The 26146-nt window shown below is 47.2% G+C and overlaps 1 protein-coding gene across 5 annotated transcripts in view; it reads right to left on the reverse strand.

The window, feature by feature from the left end:
* Positions 1 to 11230: 11230 nt before the first annotated feature.
* PFKFB3 (6-phosphofructo-2-kinase/fructose-2,6-biphosphatase 3) overlaps positions 11231 to 26146 on the reverse strand; it is a 74853-nt gene continuing 59937 nt past the window's right edge. For 3 of the 5 annotated variants that reach the window (XM_054594026.1, XM_054594030.1, XM_054594007.1), the window contains exons 7-17: positions 25742 to 25866; positions 24548 to 24755; positions 23836 to 23982; positions 23555 to 23659; positions 22291 to 22420; positions 21520 to 21582; positions 21331 to 21395; positions 19358 to 19531; positions 17804 to 17826; positions 15583 to 15635; positions 11231 to 13924 (exon numbers count right to left, since the gene is read on the reverse strand). In XM_054594026.1, coding sequence (XP_054450001.1) covers positions 15593 to 15635; positions 17804 to 17826; positions 19358 to 19531; positions 21331 to 21395; positions 21520 to 21582; positions 22291 to 22420; positions 23555 to 23659; positions 23836 to 23982; positions 24548 to 24755; positions 25742 to 25866 — 1083 coding nt within the window. In that variant the 3' untranslated portion in view covers positions 11231 to 13924; positions 15583 to 15592. The remainder of the gene's footprint in view (positions 13925 to 15582; positions 15636 to 17803; positions 17827 to 19357; positions 19532 to 21330; positions 21396 to 21519; positions 21583 to 22290; positions 22421 to 23554; positions 23660 to 23835; positions 23983 to 24547; positions 24756 to 25741; positions 25867 to 26146) is intronic. The other 2 variants (XM_054594021.1, XM_054594015.1) reach the window with 2 other exon arrangements.

Consider the following 26146-nt stretch of genomic DNA (forward strand, 5'->3'; position numbering starts at 1 on the left):
TAGGCGATTCTTGATTGACAAGTTTAAGGTTCTATTTCTGGGAGAGCCTAAACTGTGATAAAGTCTTTATTTGGTGACGTGGGACTTAACATAAGTGACTCCATTTTGGGACTGTTGCCTAGTTTTTAACAATGTAAATGGAAAAAATATGTAACTATTTAATAGAGTTGTGGGGAAGATTCAACGCAGCGTTCTAAGAGTAAACATCGAGCCCAGAATAGGCATTCAAAAATTACTTTAGTTTGTTTCTGGGGGCCATTTCTTCATATGTACCCTGGTAAGAAAATCGAGGTAAGTTTTTGCTTCTAGCCCTAATTTCTAGAACCCCTCTACCACCTTTGATCACTGAAGAAGTACAAGATTCCCCATCAAAACCTGGCTAGTGTCGCTCGGTGGGTTGAACACCAGGTTGCAAACCAGAAGGTCACCAGTTCCATTCTCGGTCTGGACACTTGCCTGGGTTGTGGGACAGGTCCCCAGTTGGGGGTGTACAAGAGGCAATCAATTGAAGTTTCTCTCCCTCCCTTCCATTGTCTCTAAAAAACTAGGGTGTTTTTTTAAATCTTTTTTAAAAACTAGGAAGGGTTCAATTAGGAGGCATCTGGAAGATAAAACATCACAGCAGTGGCATGGGAACAGAGATCTGGGCTGACCAGGGAAAAGATGGATTTTTCTCTTAATGAAGGGAGACCTGAACTCTTGAACCAACTGGATGCTTTCCTTTGTTTTGCCTTCCCCTGGATTAGCCAAAAGCAACGGGAGGATGGATGTCACTGCCTACTTCCTCCCAATTGTTTTTACAGACCTACATTTTGAGAGGGCTAATTGTTGAAGGCCTCTTCTTTCTTCCCCACAAGAAGAGAGCTTTGTTCAGCATCTAAATCAGGCTATCAGAGATGCAAAACCTTTTTATTTCAAAACAAGGTTTGGCCCCCCCAAATAGAAGAAATATTGCTTCTTTTATTATTTAGCTGACAATGTTTTCTCCTTCAGAAACTGAGCTGGAGTTTTCCATCCAACAGAAATACTCGCCGAACCATGATGCAAAGCAGAACATGAAGAGAATTGCTTAGATAACTTGCAGTGAAGGAATACAAGCCAAGATTGCCTTTGGTTTATCTACATAATGTCCCTAGCCCTCTCTATTCCTTTGTTTGGCACATTTCAGACTCATTTAAAAAAGTTAACCCCACGAGCCTCTGTGTGACATGTGCTAGTTGTTTTCATCTCAGGGGGTTTCTTTGGCATCCAGCTTTGAAAAACTGATGTATTTTCCTCTGACGCTCTAGAGAGCCCCTGAGAACTTCTCATTGTCACTGTAGAAAGAGGTTGCCAGCTCTGAGATTAAAGGATTGTGATCTGTGATTTAATCTGCATGTAAACTACTTCAGTCCTATCTTTGGGAAATACTACCCATGTTTCCTGGTACAAGTCACTTGGCAAAGCCACCCTCTAAACAGGAGACTCTAAGGAGTGTGGCTCTAGCAGCATAGACAGCCAGTGCCAAAAAGCAATCCTAGAGAGCTCTGGAGCTGTGGGAAGAAGCAGAAGGCTGAGGGATCCTGGGGAGTCTTTGAGAAGGAGGAACAGAGGAGTCAGCTTTCAGGAGGGGAAGGAAATGTCTTCTTAGCAGTTAGTAGTAGTGGTTGCATCTGGAAGCTCAGAGCTTTTTCCTTAATGGCACACAGAGGTTCGACATATCCTGTGGCACTATTTTCTCTCTCTCTTTCCAGGGAAGTAACTCTCACTGGAAACACAAACAAACAAATAAGCAAGCAAACAAACAAGTTCGATTAGGAGTCAAGTCAATTTAGTCCCAACTACTATGATGCCTGAAATCCTCTCGGTGAGCCTCAGTTTCCTCATCTGTAAAGTGGTAGAGTTGAACTAAAAGACCTGGAAGATTGCAACTTAAGCAATCTAGGACTCTAAGACTAAAAAGCTCGTATTATTGTTAGTGTAGGTAGCTAGATACTAAAAAAAGAAAAGGAGCAAAGGGAATCAGACATTATTAAGCATGATCAACTAGGGAGCATAAGCCTGCTTTTCTAGGAAGTTGCAGCATTCAGAGGCCCCCCAGGAGAAGACATCATCATTCCACTAAAGGAATTCACACCCCTGGGATCCCCTGTGTAGAGAGGAAGGACCACTTCTCAATCTCCTCAGGGCACACCTGGTCCATTCACCCAGACTATAGGGGAAGGAATAAACAATAAAGTGGAAATTGCTCTGCTGGATGCATGCCCAGCAGAAGCTAAAATGACACAGGGGGAGGTGCTTCTACTTTGAGACATGCACAGTAGAAGCCAAGATGACAACCATACAGGCCTGTCCATGCAGCCTAGTGTGCCGTTCAGGGGCACATATGAGACAATGGCCACTTAATTTAGAGATTCAGATTCTCAGACAATAAAGACCCCAGATCAAAATAAGAATAACTGGGTACTTTATTAAGACAAAGCAAAATGAAAGCAAGAATCAAGAGCAGACCTCTCCAGACAGGAATTCACCAGCACCAGAACACAGACGCTGGCGAATCCCAGAGACAGCATTCGGGGTCCGACTGGGAAAATTTCTGAGCAACGCGTCCTCCTCTAGGGTGGGATTAATCAGTCACACTTTGGGGCTATGCTCAAATAGTTTTTAGACAAAGGTGGCTATACAGCAAGGGTTTTGCGTTACTAAGTTAACTAACAGGTCCTTCGGGGAGAAGGGCCAACTATCCCGGAGGAGCACCTATACATCAAAAGTTGAATATTAACAGTACTGGTCTCCCAGGGAGAAGGGCCAGTTCTCCCTTGGAGACAGCATGTCAGCATTGTATTCTTACAATAAAAGTCACAACTTGGACATAAACAGGGAGGATTCTTAATGTCCCTTTTACCTGTCACCTGGGGAAAAAAATCTGATTGGATAAAGGACACAGAACCCTGGAAGATCTAGGAAATGGATTGGTTTGGGGGATAATCCAATAGCAGTGCACGAAAGTTTGAGAATTTGTTGGTTGGTTTGAAGAAGTGCCTGGTCCTTCCCAAGTCCAAGATAATATAATGAACCTAACAAATCTCTCTCTCTCTCTTTCTCTCTCTGTCTATCTCTCTGTCTCTGTCGGTCTCTCAGTAACATACTATCGCCCCATTTGCTTGTGCGTTCTCTGTCCAAGCAGCCATGCGGGTCCAGCAGCCACACAGACTCCAGGCACGGGCCTGGGCACGGCCAACTGGAGCACACCTGGGAATACAGGCTAAGTTAGCCAGATGGTGACAAAGACTGGACTGGATTGAATCAATGGTGCAGAACTTTTTGACCATGGCCTTTGTACTGGGCTTGATAAAAGCTAGACTGGACTCCTTCCATGGCAGGACAGATGGAGGTAAGACACTGGAGCTTAAATCTGGGAAAGTCCTTCCTATTTGCTCCAGCTTTTTCAATACATCTTACCACATCCTCTCATAGGCAGGTCCCCAGAATGCTTTCCTGGAGGCCCCATGAAAGAGCCCCATTTCCACCAGCAGCATTATGATGCATTTATGCCTCTCTTGGATGGAAATTAATGTTTCTCTCATTACCCGTAAAATCCCTCCTAGCATTTAGTACAATCTTGGAGCATAATAGCAGCTCCATAAATTCTGAATGAATGAATGGATGAATGGATGAATGAACAAATAAACAAACAAATGGAAGAAACTGATTTAACCCAGCGCATCTCACTTTTCAGCTCAGCACCATCTTGGAGCAGTAAGAGCCCCCAATTTGCTTTTGTCCTTAATTCCCCTTTTTAGCTTCTCAATCCACTCTAATCTTCTGTGAGCTGTGGATTTAAAAGACGAAGAATTCCTTGTCCAGATATAATCTGCTTGCCACAGAACAGATTTATTTTTGTGGAAGAAAGCCCAGATGCTTGACTGGGGTAAGGTGTGCTTCGGGTCCAACTGACCCAGAGTGCCTGCTGGGTACAGCCTTTGCTGGGCGCTGTGCCCATGCTCTCGGGCCTGGCCAGGATCAGAATATAGTTTGTGTCTTTCTAAAACAGTAAGCAAACCGATCTCTCCAGAAGTTCCCTTCTTCTTTGACCAAACCCATCTTCCTGTGCCCGTGGTGATTCAGCTCCCTTGGAGGACTGAGAGCTTGATCTCACTAAATGGGCTTCACTTAGCCTCGTGTGCATGGTGCCTTCTTACGCTCCAATAGATTTGGTGCCATGCTCTTTGCTTGCCATCTGAGGCCCCGAAAGGCCCAGTCAGCTGTTAAGGCCACACTGCCCCCTCCATGGGCTGAGGAAACAAAGAGCTAACACATTTAACTCAAACTCCCTGAAGTTATAAAATGACAAATCACAATTTATCTCACACGTTCTTCCCACTCCAGCTGAGGAGATGCAAAGTGCATTAGAAAAAGAGCAGGTCCCAGGAAGAAACCCTCCCAGCTCCCCAGGAGGAGCATTGGAGGAAAACAGCTGCCCTCGCCCTCGGTGGGTGGCTCAGATGTGCAAATGAGATCAGCGTGACAGCACTCAAAGGCCAGCCTGTCCAAGAGTGGCCAGTCCTTGCTCCCTTTCAGAGGAAAGAGAGGGTTTCTCTGAAGCTGTCACAGTGAGTTTACTTCCCTTCCTGTTCTTCTCCCTGTACTTGCCATCCCTCACTAACTTCATCCACTGGTGCAGTTTGGGATTTAAAAATAAAGTAAAAAAGTCTTGGATTGAGTTTCCTAAGATTGTGGAGGTGGACAAAAGAGGCTAATTCATTGTCCTGGGACCTGCAGCAGCTCATTTACTGTCACTACAGTGTGGTATTTAAAGGGATCTCTCTCTCTCTCTTTTTCTTTAGTGAGACTCTCTGAAGCTCTTGCTTTCTTCTCCACACGGCTACCTTGGCCATCTTGGAACTTTAAGAATCTAAGCAAACCTACTGAATCTATTAGATCACTTGCTATGAAAGGATGCTCCAAGTCTTAAAACGTCTTCTATCTCTAGTATTTAGAAAAATGACCTGCATGCAACAGGCATTCAACAGAATCTTTTTGGTGGGGATAACCCTTTTCCAAGTCATACTGTAAAAGCCTCACTGGAATAATTAAAATGATCCCTTCTAGGCTGGACAGTAACCAAATCTACCGTTTAAAAAAAAATGTTTTCAGGGCATTGCAGTGAAAGTATTTCATCTTGCAGGCTCCATGCAAACACCTGAGAGAAAGAAATCTTCCATAATTACTTTTTCACTCTTTTTATTTTTGTCAGAAACACTGAACAGAGTTTTGTCTTTTCTAATCCTTGTTAGACTACTGATTTTAAAGTGAATGGAGCGGGGAAAACCAACTCTGTAGACACCTTTTGAGTTTAGTTTTATAATAAAAACTGTTTGAATAATTAAATCTGCTCTTCTCAGTCTATCAGTTTAAATATTAACCCCACACAGAAGTGCCCAGAATAATATTTGACGTAATATCTGGGCACCATGAGGACCAATCGAGGTAACACATAAAATTCATCATCACAAGGATGAAAGGAAGACAGCCCAAAAGATTGACACCAAAATTGAGTCTTAAAATGCGAGTGGGACTTGGTTGAACTTAGAGGGAAAGATTTATGATCCAGTTAAAGAGAGGAAAATGTAGGGTCTCAAGAATAGAGTATATGGCTCCCTCAGAAATCCACAGAGGTTCAGATGGTTAGAGTTGGGGCGGAAAAGCCTGAAGGTCATGAGGGAGGGGTTGGAAGGTAAGCAGAAGGGTCTCTGGTTTGGAGGCTTCACCTGCCATGTTAATGTGTGTGTGTGTGTGTGTGTGCACACGCGTGTAATGAATGACCATTGAAAGGACTTACGCATAAGGCTTATCAGAATTTCACTTTTTTAAAAAAAGTCTTTAAGTGCCTGCTCCCTGGCACTTCTCTTCCCTTTCAGGCACACACCTCCTAAACTCTAAAGTCCCCCCAGACTTGCAACCAAGGGAGCAACCAGCGGGCAGCTTGTCCTGGACTGACCCCCTAACCCTGTCTCCAAGGCCCCCTTTTCTCTGACCTTCCAGTGAGCTGTGGCAGCCCCGCCTAAGCTCGTTTCTTTCCCATAACAGTTCTCGGGAGCCAGGGCAGCCCCGCCTGAGGGTTCCTGTTGCTTCTTCTATCCTGAGCTCATCCTTGTTTCCGTGTCCACAGCTCTAATAAACGTACCCTCAAAAGAAAAAAATAAATAAATAAAAGGCTTTAAATTATTTTAAAAAATACCTGTAGACAATGTCTCAAAAATCAATTAAGTGAGCCTGTGGCTTTAAGGAAAACCAACAGTATTTGTTGGCAATTTCAAGTTTCCACTTAAAAACTAGAATTGTAGGCCCTGGCTGGTAGCTCAGTTGGTTAGAGCATCATCCCTATATGCCAAGGTTGTGGCTTTAGTCCCCAGTGAGGGTACTTACAGGAGTCAACCATGAATGCATAAATAAAATAGGATGCATAAATAAGTGAACGTTTTCTCTCTCTAAAAATCAATAAATAAAAATTTTTAAAAACCAGTTGTAAAAAATTAGAATTGTAGAACACTTGTAGCTGCCACTATAAGATTCATAGCTTTATAATACTTTAAGGATCTTCTAATGAGATCAGAGGGATATTAATCAATATGATTTTTAAATATTGTGTTATGAAATGTGTTAATATTTGGAAGATCTTTATAACGCAGTGAACCAATATTTTCCAAATGACCTATGTTGATGTCACAAAATGATGCCCGGACAAAAAGGCAATTCAAAGAGCAAGAGTGACCAAATGGATTTCAATGTAACAAAGTACAAAAACTTCATTGATATGGTTTCAAATTTGATACCACAACTAACCTTTTTTTTCTTTTTTTTGTTTTCTTTAATTGTTCAGATACATTTGTCTCCATTTTCCCGTCACCGCTTTCCCCTGCCCCACCCACCCCCACCTCCCACCCTCAATCCCCACTTGGGCTGTGTCCATGGGTCCTTTAACAACTAATCTTTAAGAAACTATAATTTATCCAGTTTGGGTAGAAAATCAAAGAAAAATATTCACAATTATCTGGAAAAGATATTAACACCCCCCTCTCTTTCCTACTACGTATCTGTGTGACGCTGAATTTTCTCCATATACTTCAGCTCAAGCAATATATCACAATAGGTTGAAGTCAGAATCAAATATGAGGATCTGCCACTAGAGAGACTTATAAAAAATATAAATGCCATTCTTCTCACTAAATATTTTCAATTCTAAAAAATGTAGTTATTTTTCATAAAATGTTTATAACATGTACTGTGTTTATTTTAAAATACATTGTTAAATAATGTGGGGTGTTTGCAGTTTCTATTTCAAATACACTAAATATGGACAGATCGAGATAGAGCACACATGAGCAAGGACTCTTTAGAGTCCTTAAAGATTTTTAAGAGCATAAGAGTCTTATGTACAAATATCAAGTTGTACATCTGAAACTAATATAATGTTGTTTGTCAATTATACGTCAATTTAAAAAAGAATCTAAATTTTTAGGTTCTTATTCGGCTTAAGGGGAAAAAAGAGGTGTAAGAGTTTTGAAATGAAAAAGCTGGGAACTACTGCACTAACTGATACTGCTTCAACTGTTCTAAATTCAAAACGTGACAACCTTTAACAGAAAGATAAGGGAGGAAAGAAATCCCTGGGGTTATAGTGCCTGGGTTAATCATTAAAGGAGCTCCTCTTTGTTGGGCGCCCTGGAGGTATTTCCACCCTGGGGACAATGCACTGTAGTGCGTCCTTTGAGGTGGGTGAGGGGGTTGCCTGCTGTTAGCAAAGCAGAGAAACTATTTATTGTGCCTATATGCAAACTTCCCAGGCTGTTTTAGAAAGGATGAGTGTCGAAGACGAGGATCTGGAAACCTATTCTTCTAAAACTATCTATTCAGGTGTACCCAGGGGAAAGTCTTTTCTGTACTCCAGGAGAAGGGTCTCCCAGAAGTTGCTGATCTCCAGGGCCCTTTTTGAAAACAGTAGGGAGGTGAAAACACAGAACCTTATAGACTAGACATCTGGTAAAGAAAACCTGTCATTCATTTGGACTCAGAGAGCTTTCTCTATAGCCCCAGGAACACAAAAACTTATTGGCTTATGATCAGTGTGAGTCAGTCCCATTCCTGTGGTTGATGATCCATCCCTCGTGGCTTTGCTCAGCTGTGCGGCCCTCAGGCTGTGTGACTGACAATCTGACAGACCTGAGGCTTTTCTCCAGTTATGGTTGGGCAAAATCAGGATCCTTAGGTTCTCCTAGTCTCCATATCTGCAAAATAGGGATAACAATACCTACTTTGCATTTAAAGCACCTGGCACATGTTATTAGATTAATAACAACCATTTTGGTGTTTACCCTGAGACAGGAACTGACAAGTAATCTTCATTTGTAAGATTTAGTCCTCACAAAAAGTCTGAAAAGTAACTATCATATTTCTTTACTTTCAAGGAGAATTTTTGTCTACATTTAACACACCTACAATTGAGTTTTGTCTTGCATTCAATGTGTGTATCGTTTGTCCTGTTTTGTACAAAAGTTAATAAACTGATGGTGCATCTTAAAAAATACAGTATGGAGGCCCTGGCCAAGTAGCTCAGTTGGTTAGAGCATCGTCCTGATATGCCAAGGTTGTGGGTTTGATCCCCAGTCAGGGCACATACAAGAATCAACCAATGAGTGCATAACTAACTGGGACAACAAATTGATCGATCTCTCTCTCTCTCTGAGAAACAAACAACAAATAAATAAAATACAGTATGATTTTTCCCATTTTATGAATGGAGAATAAGTTAAAAAATACTAAGTAGCCTGTCTAAGTCCATGCATTTGGAATGTGGTGGGACAGAGAGGTGAACCACGGACTGTCCATCTCCAAAGCCTGGGGTTGTCTCACTAATTCATCACAACAGGCTGGTGCCTCCTCTCTCCCCAGCCCCTGGATTATACTACACAGCCAGGACTTAGGGTAAAGAACCTAGTCCCACCTAGACCTTGAGTACCTCTTCTTTCTGCTCCTTGGTTCACCAAATGTATTTGTCAGAGTATTCCAGTGAGACATCTTATTTTCAATTAATCCCACATATCTGAGGCAGGGTTCCCGTGATGCCTGCAGCTGAAGTTTAGGCCTCAAAGAACTGAAAATGGGCAGCTTGCATTGAGCATTTATCGACAGTGCAATGTTACAAAGTATTTCATACATGGGGGATACTTCTCCACTGTGCCCACCCTCATCCCCACCACCATTACGTTTCTTTCTGACAGTCCACCAACCCAGCCTGCCCCTAATTTTCATTTTATCCTTTACATGTAATCTTATGTGGCTGATGATCCCTGTGTGTGCAAAGGAGATGAGGCTTCTGCCACTGACACGCACGCTATTAAATATATCCAGACTGCCCCCAGAGAGTAAGCAAAGGGTCCTCTTTAGTCCTAAGTGGCCAAAGTGCCATGTTTTGAGGGATTTTGGGGGGTATCACTTTAAAAGTATGGCAGAACCTGTAGATTGAAACTATTTTTATAGATTACCTAGGCCATCAACACATTGACTGTGAGGACCTGCTCACACTCTGAGAAAAGCTAAAGCCAAAGCCATTCATGTTCTGTTGAAGAATGTGAGCTCAAAACTAAGTAAATCAATCTTTAGCACTTAACTCCACCAAATTTCAGTTGTTTTGTCTTTATTGTTTAAAGCATTGAAAAAGTTTCTGGTAAGGATGAAATAAAAGCCTTTGTTCAGGTATCTAGAAGGATTTCTATGTTTTTCTTATTGCTTTGGATGTGTTTCCAATGTATATTTTAGGATAATGGGGTGGGGGGGGTCAAATTTGTTGCAAATATTTAGCATTTTTTTTTCCTTTTGCTTATGATTTTTTTATGACCTTGAACTTAAAATATTTACACTGCAGAATCTCATTATTTCCTCTGTAGTTTATTGTATTCCTTTTAAGTTTGGTCTTTGTCCATCAAAAAATTAGATATTCACCAATATTTTCTCCTTTTTAATTAAGTTTGATTAAAAAATAACAAAACATAGGTCAAGATAGATGGTGCAATGCTATAATCTCAGTAGCTTTTTCTTCCCAAATAGTTAACCAATTCTTGTGGTGACACTGTCTTTTAAATAATTACAAGTTAAAATATTCTTGCCCTCACTGGTGTTGCTCAGTGGATTGCGCTCTGGCCTGCGAATTGAAAAGTCACTGGTTTAATTCCCAGTCAGGGCACTTGCCTCGGTTGCGGGCCACGTCCCCACTTGAGGGCATCTGAGAGGTAACTGATCAATGTTTCTCCTTCTCCCTTTCTCTCCTTTCCCTTCTCTTAAAAAATAAATAAAAATAAATTAATTAAATTTTAAAAAGCCTTGCCCTGGCTGCTGTGCCTCAGTGGACTGAGCACCGGCCTGCAAACCGAAGTGTCGCCGGTTCGATTCCCAGTCAGGGCACATGCCTGGGTTGCAGGCCAGCTCCTCAGTAGGGGGCGTACAAGAGGCAACCACACATTGATGTTTCTCTCCCTTTCTTCCCCTCTTTCTAAAAATAAATAAATAAAAACTTTAAAAAAAGAAAATCTTATCCATATTGGTAAGAAAAGTGGAACGTGGGCCCAGGGCAAAGATGAGAATCAATTGGCTGGAGGCTCCTGCCAGTCGCCCAGGCCTGCAGGGAGGAATGCAGGTGGAAGAATGAAGGCACAGCCCAGCCCCACTGCCTGTATAAGAACTGCTGCTGTTTGAAGGGGCTGGGGAGAAGGGGTATGGAATGAAGGGAATAAAAATTGGTGGACATAACATATACTATAATGGTGGATACATATCAGTATGCATTTATCAAAACCCATAGAACCGTACAACAGAGTGAACTCTAGTGAAAACTATGGATTCTAATGAACAATCATGTATCAGTACTGGCTCATCAACAAATGCACCACACTAATGAAGTATGTTAACAACAGGGGAGACTTAGTGCACGGACAAGGGGAGGGCATATGGGAACTCTATACTAGCTGCTATTTCCCGTAAATCTAAAACTGCTATAAAAAATAAAGTCTATTAATTTTAAGTTGACATATCTTATTGTTTCCCAAGAGCTGGCACTAAGTGATTGGTATCTGCATGTCCTGTTCAAAGGAAAGGGGTGGAGAGGTTACTTGGTGCATGACCACAAGTGTCAAAGAGTCTCCTTCCCCCACAAAAAGGAACAGAGGTGCACTTCAGTATATTTCAATCAGGTATTTTATTGTTCTGGCAACTGCAAAATATACAAATTTCTGAAAGGCAGCCCCTGTTTGAAAGCTGGCACAGCTTCATCCCAGGTAATTAATTCAGACAAATATACAGAATGCAGAGAAGTTGTAGGTCACACATAAAAGGCCCCAAACCAACCAACGAACAATAAACCCAATCTAAAAAGCTTTCTGTTTTCAGGTTCCCTTATACACATTAAATAAATAAATAGCACATTTGCTATCAAAATAATAAAAAAATAAGTTTCAAGTATTACAAACGAAATCATCATTGGTGTGGTTCAAACAGTTTTTCTTCTCCCCCTCAACGAAGTTTCATCCATGGTCTCAGGACAGAAAAAGGAGAGGGGTACACTTACCCCAAAACAAATATGCAAAGTTAAAAAAAATTGGTCCCAGATATTTTTTGGGAGGCAGAGGGTGAGAGGCAATAAGGGAGCAGCTGCTCCACGACTGCAGCTCCATCCAGCACCTCCTCAGGTCAGATCACCAGCTTTCCCCTCAGCAGCATCCTTCTCTCCCCCTTCCTGTCCATATTTATGTCTTCCGCCCCACTCAGGCCCTGACAAACCACATTCTGTCCAGGCAAAGCTCACGTATGTCCATACTGATGTCAGGCTGTCAGAGGCCAGGGACATGCACCTTCACACAGCCCCACTCAAACTGTCCATGAGAGTCAAGGATTGGAGTTTGCGCTGACAACCAGAGAGAGAAGTCCAGAAGGTAGGAAACAATTAAGTCATTCTCAAGAGCAGATCTCTTGAGTAGGAGCTTTGGAGCAGAGCAGGCCCCTCTGTCTAAAAATATGGCCAACCTACAAACATACACCCCAGTCAACTAGACTCAAGGTAGCGGGAAAGAGGAGAAATAACCCAAGTCTTCAGTCGCACCAGATGCACATACAGACATCCTCTCAGGCAGACTGCCAAGTAAGGGGGACAGGGGTTGAATGATTTGGTGTGAAAACCTCCAACTTAATTTTAAGGTATGTGAAGTGTGTCCCATTTCCCACGTAATCCCAACCAGAGAAATGTATATTCTCTAGGAGCTCCTCTCAAACAAAAAAAACAAAACAAAACAAAAATAGCTGTTCTTTCCACTTCCAGCTCCAGCTGTTTAAGCCTGCCCGCCCCCATTCTCAGCTTTTTTGTAGGCTGAGGAGTGAGGATACCAGGCAAAAAAAAGCAGACAGCAGAAAAGGAAAGTGACCTTTGGCACCAGCTTTTAGAAAGACTCTTAAAAGGGTCATTTGGACCAGTGCTGAGTCTCCAAATTGTTTCTTCTGGGCCTCAGGACACCTCCTTCGTCCCCCAGTCCTTGGAGGCGACAGGGAGAAACCAGCAGGTAGAAACTACAAGGATGTCCCTAAATCCCTGCTTTGAACAAAGAGGACATTCCCCAAGGAACCCAACACCATGCCAGACACACAGCAGATACTCCATGAAAACGTGTGGGACTGAGCCGAATCCTGCCGGGACACCGCGCACAGCCTCTTGGAGGAAGTAGCCTGGAGTGAGGCCTGGCTTGGGCCAATGTCCCCACCTGGCCAATGTGGGAGGTGATGAACGTCCTAAAGGAAGGAGGCCGGATCCTTGTTCTTCTCCACGTTGTCTCCCCGGGTCTTTCTTGCAGTGATTTGAGCATCTGCTCCCCAGTCGGCTTCCGGGACTCCTTTGAGCTCCCCATCTCATGGGCATGGCCCAACTCCCCGCATTCTGTCACAGCTTCGGCCCCCGCAGGCACAAAACCCAAACATCTAAGTTCTTGAAGAGAAGGTGTGACTTTTGGGTCACATGTTCTGCCAGTAAAAAAGTGCAAAAGCAAGCAGCCCCAGGAAAACCGCCCCTCAGGGGCCTTTGATCCAGGCCTGACAGTGGGGGGACCACACAGCTCCCCCCAGGGGTTGAGGCACCGGTGCTAGTTCCTCTTGCCAGCACTGCCAGATGATCCTTCAACATCTTCCGAGGCCAAGCACAGACTGGGAAGGTGTGTGGACACGCGGAGGGCCACTACTCAGCTGACAGCACGTCCAGCTCAGGGACTTCTGTCTGCACCTCCACACTGGCTCTCCCGGCTGGCCCCATCCTAGCATGTGTCCTTTCTTCACAAGTCCCAGGCCAAGATGCACGAACAAGCCTTGTGAAAGTTTTCAACATCCCTGAACCTTCAGTAACTGGGATCTAGGTCCCTCTAATTTTAGGGTTCTGGGCCCTGTGTCACCGCCCAGCTGGGAACATTCTAGGCCAGGATCACAAAAATGAAACAAAACAAAACAGCAGAGGCATCCGACGTCCCCTCCTCAGGGCCTTCTCTCACCTCCTCCACTGCTCATCGTCCTGACCAAGCCTTGTGGAGAGTCAGTGAGACCACACAGCCCTGGACAGCGGGGAGAGCCCGGGGTGGGGGCGGCCGCAGCTGGATGCGGAGGCGTGGACTCTGCGCACACACGGGGAAGGCATGCTGGGGTCTCGGCCGCCCCGATGCTGTGGGGGGCGCGGGTTCACTCGGAGCAGCAGACCCCTCTTCTGTGCCATCCCGCCCCATTCCGGGAAAGTCCTTGGGATCGTCTCAGGTGGATGGAAGAGCCCCTACCTAAACTGCAGGAAAGGAAAGGGAATGGAACCAACAGGTCTGCCTCAGTGTGTCCCGGAGGAGTCGACGCTGCTCTGGGAGCCATTCATGTTCTGTTTTCAGGAGAAAAGAGGACGGAAAAGGGGCATTATTATTACTGTTGACTAGGTTTCTAAAGCAAAAGACTACAGCCATGCAATTGAGAGTTCACTTTCCCTCTCCCCAAGACAAAAAACACAACCCGAAAGAGCATATTAACCGAACTGTTGGCAGTTGCCCAGGGAGGCCCCAGGAACACATGGAGGTTAAGGCCAGAGCCGCATGGGAGAAGGGCCTCGTGGCAGAGGCCTGATGTCTGCCTGCAGGAAGCAGGAAGGATGGTGGGGACAGCAGGCAGCTCTGCTGGTCAGAGCTGTTCTAGGGAGCAATGGGGTCAGCACCTACGAGACCCTCAGCTCACAGCCCTTGAGAGTCCTGGGGCTGCCCCTGCCCGGGCCCAGGGAAGTCTTGCTGGCCACACCAGACAGAAGATGAGCTGGGGGCCCTGTAAAGAAGCCTAAAGACTCTCTCACCATCTTGGCTGGTGTGGCTCAGTGGACTGAGTGCTGGCCTGTGAACCAAAGAGTCACCAGTTCAATTCTCAGTCTAAGGCACATGCCTGGGTTGCGGGCCAGGTCCCCAGTAGGGGACGCGTGAGAGGCAACCACACATTGATGTTTCTCTCCCTCTCTCCTCCCTTCCCCTCTCTCTAAAAATAAATAAATAAAATCTTTTTTAAAAAAAGAAAAGAAAAAGAAAGAAAGAAAGGACTTTCCTCCTAGGTTCTAGGAACACAGGTGCTGCGAGCTGACTAGTCGTGGTGGGGGAGGACCCAGGCAGAGAAAGCATTGTCACTAAAGTTCTCTTCCTGTTCTAGTAAAAGCAATCCTAGCAAGAGCTTCATCCACTTTAAACAAAATGTTTTTCAGTCAACTGGGGACAGGTGATAGCTACCACTGCACAGCAGCAGCCACTTTACCTAACCTCCTTAATTCATCTGCAAAAAAGGGAAACACTTTTCAAAAAGTGTTCTCTCTCACCCTAAGTGTCTCCAGTAAGACTGTCATAAAGGGGTCTGAGGAGAGAGAGAAACCCACACACACAGATATGCGAAGATCACCTCGGCCCCTTCCCTCCCATGCAGAACCAAGGGCTCTGGTGCAGAAATCCCTACAGAAGAGAATCCCGGGCTGGCGGCCCTGAAGCCTAGTTCCCAGCCTGCTGTCAGCTGGACTCGGCAGCCCAGGCGCCCCGACCGTCCACCCACAAGTATGTCAGGCAGCCTCTGTGAGTGGGTGGTCTGCTGGGGAAGGCCCTGTCACCTTGCAACCAGAGAGAACCCAGCCAGCTTGTCAGAGAGTGAGGTGCTGCTGTGTCCCTCTACCCAGCTGGCTCCAACCCGCCCCCATACGTGTCAAGCCCAAGGCTCCGAGCACCCACAAAGGATGGCAATGAGACAATGACACCGGGGGTTGCAGGCACAGGCTATGTCAAACCATTCACTCATGGTGTCCCTGGCTCAGGACGCATGGAGGGAAAGGAGGAAGCAAGAGAGGGGGCCTCAAGACAATGGTGCTGCTCTTAAAAATCACAAGTTCTCTGGCACGGGGTGTATGAGTCACATACTCTACAATGGGCAGTCTTCACACAGAACAAGGCGCCCTGCTGGGCAGAGATGCCATGACTCAGAGATGCGGAGGGCACGGAGAGGGGCATGCACAGGGCCATTTACCTTTCCAAGGTTAGTAAGGAGAAAACTTTGAGAAAATGTGACAGACAGTTCGTCTTTCAAGCATAGTGGGGGCAAAGGAAGAAACATGTTGGAAAAGAAAAACAAAACATCTTTAGTAGTATTTTGTTTTTAGTGTGCACCTGAAATCTCAAAATCAAGGAAGCGCGGCGAGTGGCTGGCCCCGAGCGCCGACTGAGCCCTCAGGAAGGGACTGCGGGGCACCGCATCTGGCTAGGCTGTCATGCCTGCTTTACCAGGAAACCGCCCTCCCTGGCATCCTCCAGCCGCAATCCTTAAGGTCCCAGGGGCTCCCCTGCTTCCCATTCTCTTGGTGCTCCTGCTCCTCCTGAGAAGAAATCCCCCTGGCCTATGTGGAAGGAACAGGAGGGCATCAAAGTGCAGAGTGGCGTGCAAACCACAGCACAGCACGTACCCACCGGAGCACAGGGCCTCATCTCTCCAAGGACGGCTATCAGCCACCAGGCACTGACTACGTGCCAAGGATTCTGCAAGTGATACGTTATCAAAATACCTTGTCACATTCCTATCTCCATCTTACAAATGAGGAAGTTGGAGTCCTAAAATTGCACTACCTTGCCCAGAGTTCCAACGAGGGGGTAGTACAGCTAAGATCCAAACCTGGCTCAGTGTGACTGTAACAATGCATTTTGGGATCTGCAGCCCCAGGCATGGGCTTGTTCTCCCAGGCCGGGCTGGGCTCTGAGACCCCAGAGAATACCCCTCCTCCCCAACAGGGAGATTTCTTTCCTGGCCACACTGGGCCATGGGTAAAAGGAACACGAAATGCACAGATACAGAGGGCTGCTACTCCTGAAGACTGAATTTCATGGACACACCCACATTAAGTAAACACATCTCAGCCACAGGGAGCTGCTGCATGGGAGAGGCTGCAAGAGCCAAAAAGAATTCAAGCAGCTCTGGACAGCCCCACAGGCTGCAAAGGTCAGATGCTCGGGACAGGGGCAGGTGAATGGTAGTATCCTGGCTGTTCCCAACAACCAGCCCAGAGAAAGCAGCCAACCTTCAGGACTGGGACACCTGGTTAAGCTGTGGTTCTGCCACTTGACTGGCAGGATGACCATGGCGAGTGGCTTAACCTCAACCCTCATCTGGTAAACGGGGATAGTGTCTGCCCTGCAAATGCCCTAGGGTTATTGTAAGGATCAAAGACATGAGGCATGCGCAAGCACATTTTCCGTGAGCTGTAGAGCGTGACAAAATATATTTCACTGCAGGTGGTGCCACCTAATCTAAGCTTGATGCCAAAACAACTGTTTTCCCAGAATAAGCCAGTTTTTAAGCTTATCAGGCTGAACTCTTAAACCCTTTCCTCATCTGCATGAATTAGTCACGATACCCTAGTCAGTAAAAGGGAACATGGGTAGGTGTGATTTGAGTTGTTGAGGAGGATGACATTTCATGGTGGCTGTTCCTATAACTGCGATATAGAGGCCTCAGAGCCTTCCGTAGTTGGAACCACTGAAACAGTGGAAATGTTCTGGCCAAAACTTAACCAGAACTTTCTGCGTAGAGCTCTGGCTGTAGGAAAGGGGAAACCAAGTGGGTCTGATTCAAAAGCTGCTCCCAATGCTGAACATGGCTATTAAAGCCGAGCAGGTTGCCATACAGGACAACCTGCTCCAGGACAACAGTTTCCAAACAGGCCTCTCCAGAGTGCAGCGGTCCTGGAGCCCCGGAGTTGGGGGTGTGGGGGTCCCTGCCAGGACAAGAGGGAGAGACTGCAGGGTCTCTCTATTTGCTTTTCAAATTGGGCTCTGGGTAAATTTTCCTCTCAAAATGAAAGGGCTCTCCTAAGGGAGACACAGAACTTAAAAGATAATGGCAGCAGGCACAAGACCCAGCTTACCACCAAGATCTGACGCTAGAGGGACCAATGAGATTTTGTACTAGCAGTCACCCAGGACCCCGAGAGGGAATGAGGGGGAGTGTGTGTCCTGACGCGGCCAGCTGTAGCAGTGGCAGCATCAGGACCCGCAGAGAACAGCTGGGCCGTAATTACTTCTTGTGTCCTTTGCTAACAATTCATGAACCCCCTTCTCCCTCCTCCCGTGCCCATCTTCCTCCTTCAGATTCCACAAAAACTGTCATTATCCTCAACATGTTAACAGGCAGGAAGCCAAACTGGCAAGCAAGGAGAAAGAGGTGCTAGCAACAAAATTATTCAGAGAAAAATACTTACAAACAGGCTTTCCCTAGCAAAGGCTGCAGAGAGAAAAGGTTGAGAGAGAGAGGTCAGTAGAGGGACAGGGTACAAGGCCCAAGTCATGTGAAATCAGGACATCCTCTGCTGGGACCTTCCCAGCCTCGCCCAGCTTCCAGGGCCCCCGAGGATTCGACTCGGCAACCCTGAAGGACTGTCCTGTCAAAACGGCGGGGGGGCCCAGCTATGCGTCCTCTGTGACCCAGGACAGTGCAGCCCCACACCCCACTGAACCCAGCCCAGGCCAGTCCCCGCAACTGTCGCTGACAGCGGCCTCTAAACTTCCAACTATGACCCCACAGTTTACACCAAAACAATGTCATAGACATACCACATAGAACTTCAGTTCTCAGTTTTCATAAAAAACACCTCTAATTTTAGATTTGAAAGGAGTATTCATTAGACATCTCTAAATCCTACCCCCTCATTTTAAAAAAGGAGACTGATGACTTGGGAGGGATGCAACCTGACAATAAAACCCTACAGCTAGTGCCAGGGGCAGACACCACCAGGCTTGATGCTCAGCGCTCATTCCCTCATTGGATCTGCTTTGGCAGTAGGTGCTCCTCCCCCATTCCACAGATGAGAAAACTGAGGCCTGAGGAGGTTCGGTGACCTGCCTGACGTTGTACAGCGCCTGCCCCCACATCACATTTCCAGACACACAGGATTTAAATGAGCTTCGGGCGAATGTGGGAAGCGTTTGGCCTCAGCGTGGAACTCATAAACAAATCCGATTCAAAATTTAGCTGTGACTTATTTGTAAGAAACCAGGCCTGGTGGGTGGAGGTGGGGGATACCCCTGCATGGGTCCCAAACTTGTGCCCAGAGTTTTCTGTCTCACAGATTCTTGGCTGTCACTGAAGGAAAAAAAATGGTTTTCTAAAAACAAATCTTAATGCCCAATAGGCAAGATCTTTCAGCCTTTAACCTTCACAGTGAATAAAGTGAAATGTAGTTGGTTTTTAGTTTTTTGGGGTTTTTTACTGCCTGCTCAAATGCCTACACTATGTGAGGAAGTGGCTGTTTTTTTCCAGACCGTCCAGCTCTGCGAAGCGGGCCACCTGGGTTCTCCCCAGGCCACGCAGGCTCTGGGTGAGGACACTCTGGTGTAGTCCCCTTCGACTACAGCTTCTCTGCAATGGGCAGCCATGGCAAGAAAGGAAGGGAAAATACTCAGCCGTGGGCCTGGGACAGAAAAGACACCCTCAGGCCACACAGCAGCCAATGGCCCAGCGCTGCGAGGAGACTGACTTCAAACTAGGGGGTGCCTTCCACTTTTCTTGAGAAAAACCTATTCAGGAATATGAATGGGACACAGACACTTTGCCGTTTCTTCTGCTCTGCCTGGTTCTGCTCAGCAAAGATCACCTCCTCAGAAAGCACGTGTGCACACTCACAGCCACGGTCAGGAAGGGCCTGCCTGTGGCCTTCCAGGACGTCACAAACCCCCGAGGCTATCCCCGCGCTCTCTCCCCCCGCCACCCACCCAGACGGACACACACTACAAGGAAGGTCAAGAGGGTAACGCACTTGTCCGGGCAGCTGTGCGGGCACCTCCGGGGGCAGGCAGTTGGGTAGGGCAGCGGAGGCAGAGGCCACATGCTCCTCAAAGCTGTTGATGCGAGGCTTTTTGGTGGGCTCGGGGCTGGCTAGTGGGGTGACACTATTGCGTCTCATGAGTGGGTTAGGTCCCTTCTTTGCGTCCTAAGCAAGACAAAGACAAAAGAGAGAAGGCGACAGTTATGTGGAGAGGGAAGGTAAATAAGCACAAAAAAAAAAATTCAAAACCAAATAAAACACATATTCCTGCTTCTGGATTTTACTGATACAAGACCGACCAAAGTGAATGGCCCTGGGTCCACGGGGTTGCCTTTTTGTCTTGCACCTCCCAGTCCGCAAGATCAAGGGATGATCTCCTCCCAAGCCCCTTTTCCGGATCAATCCAAGACACCCACTCAGATAAATGCAACATTCACAGAGCAGGTGAAAGAAGAACAGCAGAACCACTTCTGGACAGTCAGTCATTCAATTACAGCAGATACCAAGGCGGAAGTACCTTGACGCCATCCTCTAAGGAGCGGAAGACAGGGGAGAGAGGCCTGGGCGTGAGTCCCAGGTAACCACTAAGGGGACAGGACAGCAGGAAGGCGGGGGGAGAAGGTGTCGGTTCTGGACTCCTGTGTCCTGACCACAAGCCAGGATCTGCAGAGCAGACATGGAACAAACAGCTCCTGTGTCCCATAACTATACCCCGGCTCAGGACCGAAAGGCAGGTTTCAAAGCCAGCCAGGAGATTAAAGGCACAGAAGACCTGAGGGAGGCAGAAACGGCCAAATACTAGTCTTCTGACCAAGTGACAACACGACTGTAGCGATCCCCATGGCCTGTCACTGAAGCTCATGACCCAGGAGCCTGAGTTGAGGTCTCTCTCTACCAAGAACCTGTCCCGGCTCTGCACAATACAGTGTTCAGAGACCATCAGAGCCCAGTTCAGACAAACCCGCTGCTGGGGGGTGCTGCTCCTCATAGAAAGAGAGGAAATGCAGCATCCCCCAACCACACACGTTCAGAAGGGGGCGTCACAGAGCCAAGGGATGCCATCTTCTTGTGTTTCAGTCAACCAGCCAGGCAACTGCCAGTGGAAGCCAGGATTTTAATGCCACAATCTCCTGGCCAAACTCCCTGGGAACAGGAAAGCCCTCCCTGCACGAATGGGAACGTCATACTCTGTGTACAGGAAAGTGTCAGACTGATGCCGGCAAAGCACTGCATTTCCACAGTTGGTACAAAGTAAATGTCAGCTTTCTTCCACAGCCTCCGCCTGGGCGGAAACCACCTCTGCCTTGGGGAGAGCCCGCCAGGCTGCCCACCCAATCTCAGCCCTCCAGGGATATCAGATGCCACTGGGCACTGTGGTCTTCTGAAATACTTTCCAGCCACCATCGCTCATGCCTCTAATTTCCAAATCATATGTTTTCTCCAGTTCCATTTCCTTTTGCACTATTATCACTTCTTGGTAATTCTGTACGTAAGTGCATAGAGATGACTGAGCAGATTTGCTGATCCTGTTTTAACCAGTAACTCTGGAACTTGAAAGTAGTTTCAGTCGCCCCAAAGGAAAAGGCAACAATATCTGTGCTGTGGTTTCATTTAAGAGTAGAATGTGTCTCCTTCTTTAATACTCACTTCTCGGGTCCAGTAGAAATGGGGAAACAAAGCATGGAAAGAGAAAAAATAGAAGACACCAAGAAGCCACAAGAAAGACAGGGCAGGAGGACACAGATGCTGAGAAAAGGGAGAGGACAAAGTCACCCAGGCCCTCCAAGTGCCAACAAACTACCTCAGGGAGAACCCATTGGGAGACATATGTCAGCATTTAGAGGCAACATAATACTGGGTGGTTCCTGAGAGTTCACACACATTGGTCCCGTCACTCGACAGTCCTCAGGGTGGAGAACGGGATGGAGATGCTGAAAGGCCAGAGGCATGAAACTTCCACTCACCTCAGACCTCTCCCGGTGTGTGTTTACTGACTCCACATTCAGGTAGATGGATTCTACACGGCAACCTGGGCAGGGGAGAGAGAGCAGCTCCTGGTTAAAGGGGACAGGCCGGTACAGCCCCACAGCCACCAGGAGCCACCATTCCTGGGAGCAGGTCTCACACAGCATGGGCAGCGTCACCATACTCACCATAAGCGACTGGAGTCAGTTTCAGGACAGTGTGAAGGGGGCATTTCAGGTAAGGCATCTCCTCTGAAAAAAAAGAGGAACAGCCCCACGATTCAATATGAGACTTAAGGATGGACATTCCCAGGCCCCCAGTGAGAGGCCTGCCAGGTCAAGAACCTCAGAGGCCTGGCCAGGCAGGGGCGTCTCCCCTGGCTCCCCCGCCCCTCACACAGGATCTCACTCAAGGCAGATGGCCCTAGAAAAAACCCCAAGCCCAGAGGACAAAATGAAAACATACCCCAAACCTGCTCTCACAGAATGAGTTACAGTAAAAAAAAAAAGAAGAAGAAGAAGAAGGAGAAAAGAAAGAAAAGTAAGAGTCATTCCCCAAACAACTTAGGTGTGTCAAGATTCAGCTGAACCCTATGCAGACTCAGACTTGAATTTTAAGGTAGGGTGTTCCGGGCAGTTGTTCCCTAGAGGTGGGCAGAAGAGAAAAGCTGCCCCTCCCACACAGCCCAAAGCCCCTGAGATACGTGAGTGGACGAGGACTTTCCAGAGGCTGTTTCATGGAGCTGCTGGCCCACCATGCCTCCTGTTGTACTGTGAAGTTTCACGAGGGGTGGGCAAGGAAGGGCTGGGCCGAAGGGCCCTCAGCAGGACGATAGACAACTTGTGTGGGTTGGGTAAGGAAGGATGAGATCCAAAGCTGCCCCAAACTCCGAGGCTGGTTTCCTGCAGCTAGCTCCCAGTCCCACCCCCGATCAAGCAAGTTTTGGGGGAGGGAGGCACCTGCGCTCTTATCCAGGAAGTAGGCCAAAAGGCAACGCAGGACAGCCTGGTGACAGATGACCAGCACATTCTCCTGCCGTTCCAGCTCCATGATCACGGGCTCCAGGCGCTGCACCAGGTCTTGGTAGGACTGCAAGACAGAAGGACGGGCGCTGTGTCGTGGCAGCATACACAGGGAGGTGACAGCTTGCCACCTGGGCCCCCCCGCCCCCGTCATAAACTAGAGAACACACAGTCAGTCAAATATCAGTCAAGACCAAGAGGTGTTTTAGAGCCATAGCCCTTGTGGGCACTGGGGAAGCCACCTAAACCGGCTCCCTCAGAAAGGGAAATCGCCGTGTGCTGGCAAGGGTGTGGAGAAGTGATCTTGAGAGGACATAATCTGCATCCTCCCTCCCACTGCTCCTTCCCTTTCCTAACCTTCTACACAAGCGAGTGAGGAAAAGAAGTCCTAACACAGAGCAATGTGATGAACCTTGAAAACGTTAAACTAAGTGACAGGTGAGACACAGGAGTCCACATAGTGTACAATTCCGTTTATATAAAATGTCCAGAACAGGCAACTACACAGAAGTAGATTCGTGGTTGGCAAGTGAGAGAGAATTGGGACTGATAGCTAACAGGCTGGGGTTTCTTTTTGGATTGACGGAATGTTCTAGAATTAGTGGCAATGGTTGCATGGTATTGTGAATATACTAAAAACCAGTGGGTTATATACTTTAAAGTGGTTAAAACAGTGAATTTTATATTATGTAACTTTTATGTCAATAAAAATAAGGTTAAAAAGAAGGGATAGGCCTATGACTTTTAAGACCACCGAAGCTCCCATTTACAATGGTCTCTCTGCTGTCCCCCTTCTCTTACTAACCAGGGAACAAGGCCCAGGGTGATACAAAAGGACATGATTGTTGTTCTTTCCCACACAGTTCTGTTGTTAGAGAAACACATCTCTCACTGTTGCTCCCAGGAAAAAGCAACTGTACTTCTCTTCAAGCTGTTCACAAGGTTCAGTTTAAGAAGACCCGATTCAAAGGCAAAAGTGCCAGGAACGAGCATCAGAACAGGTGCAGGGCTCACGGTGCACAATCTGTTAATAGTACCTGCCCGCCTGGGTGCCCAGCAGCCCTCTCCTGGCTTCGCCTGGCACCCTGGCCTCTGGAGGACGGTCGCACGCTCCCCCACACACAGCAGTCACACCTGACCAGCCTTCGCTGAATGGAAAACAGGCCCTGGGTGGAAGGGGGAGCAGCACCAGCACACTCACCTCCCCGGTGGGGTACCGGTAGTAGTACTTGTCCTGCTCACGCAGAGCATACTCCTCAGGGTAGGTGTCCTTTATCTCCTCGTAGGTCATCTCCTCACAGACACCCTGGAGAAAACACCAGAGGTCACTTGAGGGGACATGCCCCAAGGGCCAGCTCGACTTGGTCAACACAGCACATGCGGTCTGAAAGGGCTCTCAGGATTTCCAGCAGATACGGCCGGAAGAAGCTTCTTGCTCCCTCGCTCCTGTCCCCCGTGGCCACAGCCCGACCCGGAACTCACAGCATCGATTTCATTGAGCGCCTTCCACTGTTCATAGGGAAGCTGAAGGGCTTCTGCCGTCTGGATGGTACTCTTCAGCTGGCTGGTCCACACCTTGAGGTCCTTCAGGTTCTGCTCCTCCACAAATTTGCTCAAGGCGTTGGCAAACTGAGAGGGCATGGAACAATAAACATACACTGGACTCCAGGCTCCTGGGCCTGCAGGAAAGCAGTGCAGGGCTCGCTCCCATTCCACACTGGGGATGGTCACTCTGTTGCCATTAGAATGGGGAGGAGGAGACTGAACAACTGAAAAGCTACCCCTACACCCACTCCTCACAGCCCCAGAGACACTCCCTTCCCGCCCACACAAATACAGGGCCGCCCACAGGAACATAAAGAGACACACAGACACACACAGACACATACACACAGAGAAACAAATAGACACATACACATGCAGGGACAGGAACACATACATACAGAAATGCATATATATACACACAAAGGGACAGAGACACACAGAAACACACACATACGCATACATATATGGGGATAGACAGGTGTCACACACACATAGACACACACAGGGACAGGAACACAAAGGCAGACACACACACAGAGACACATATATAGACATACATGTACAGAGGCACATACATGTACATATATACATAAGGACAGAGGCACACCCCACCCTCAGTGTGCTGCCTTTCTCCCTGCTCCCCTCCTACCTTCCGGCCCCTGCTGGACAGGCCTGAGTCCCCTCCAATCTTCCCCTGGAGGTTGTGCTCGCTCTCGCCGTGCCGACACAGGTAGATGGTGCGGGGCTGCACGTGGATGTTCATCAGGTAGTACACAATTCGGCTCTGAATGTGGTCCTGAACTCTGTTCACCAAGAACCGCCGGCCCACATCGATCACCTTGATCAGGGACAGATCCCTGCACAGAAAGGTGACCAGATGATCAGAACCCCTCCCTCCCTCCAACACAGCACTGCCAGCCTGGGTCAGATCACTCAGCTGGGGCCAAAAGCAGAGATCAGCCCCCACAGAACCACAGCCTCTGGTGCACGCTTCATGAGGGCACAGACTGAATCTATTCGATCTGAGGGTCAGAGTGTGAGTACAAGTGTGTAATCCACACAGCAGAGTGTGTGGCCGAGAGGCTGGCTAGCCTCCCAGAAGGGGAGAGAAAAGCAAGAGAATGGAAGAAAGTAAAGGCAATACCAAAGGGACCACAGCAAAACTGGGCTCAAATATTCACTTTCCATACTTTCACATAGTGTATGAAAGTTAAAATGAATGTGTAATCAAGAACATTATATATATATAAATTTTTTTAAGCATAACTTACCCAAGGACATACATGCTTATTGATTTTAGAGAGAGGAAGGGAGGGAGAGAGAGAGGGGGAGAGAAACATCTGTGTGAGAGGGAAACATCTACCAGTTGTCTCTCACATGTGCCCTGACCAGGCACTGAACCCACAGCTTAGGCATGTGCTCTGATCAGGAATCAAACCTGTGCGCTTTTGGTTTATAGGACAACACTCCAACCAACTGAGGCACACTGGCCAGGGCTAAGAGATACTTTAAAAGAGAGTTTCTGAAAGTGTCCAGGAGCAACTGTATTGTGGGAACTTTAAGAAAATATTAAGTCCAGACTGTTGTGGCTCAGTGGATTGAGTGCCGGCCTCCGAACCAAAGATCACCAGTTCAATTCCCAGTCAGGGCACATGCCTGGGTTGTAGAGGTCAGGTCCCCAGTAGGGGGCATGCAAGAGGCAACCACACATTGATGTTTCTCTCCGTTTCTTTCCCCTCTCTCTAAAAATAAATAAATAAATAACATCTTAAAAAGAAAAGAAAAGAAAACATTAAAAACCCTAAAGTAAATGATTCAGAGACAATCACCCCTTAGGAATTACCTATCACATTTGTCAGGATCGAGGGGCTGATAGCTGGCTTCATAGCAACTAATTCTCTTCATGAAGTCGTCCATCGCCTCTGCTGAGTTGCAGTCTTTGTAATCAGGGCTGGAGATTTTCACTTCCTGTAACACCACAAAGAGGCAGCCGATGAATCATGCTGGAGGTTTTTGCTTAGCTGAAGCAGGATTTGGGGCTAGCAAACTGGAAAGCACAAACAGACTCAGAATGATGATGATCCGACCCAGTGTTTAAGAGAAAAGAGAAATATGCTGGTGCTGAGTCAGGACCCAATGATTACACGGGGAGAGCAGCACGGCAGACAAAGGATCGCTGTCTGGATGGACAGAGGCAGGAGACCCATGAGACGTCTAATGAACACCTCTGAATGGGCCAGGATTTGGA

Source organism: Pteronotus mesoamericanus, unplaced genomic scaffold (genome assembly GCF_021234165.1).
Source record: "Pteronotus mesoamericanus isolate MK-2021 breed Mesoamerican mustached bat unplaced genomic scaffold, CSHL_Meso_final contig_130, whole genome shotgun sequence".
NCBI lineage: Eukaryota > Metazoa > Chordata > Mammalia > Chiroptera > Mormoopidae > Pteronotus > Pteronotus mesoamericanus.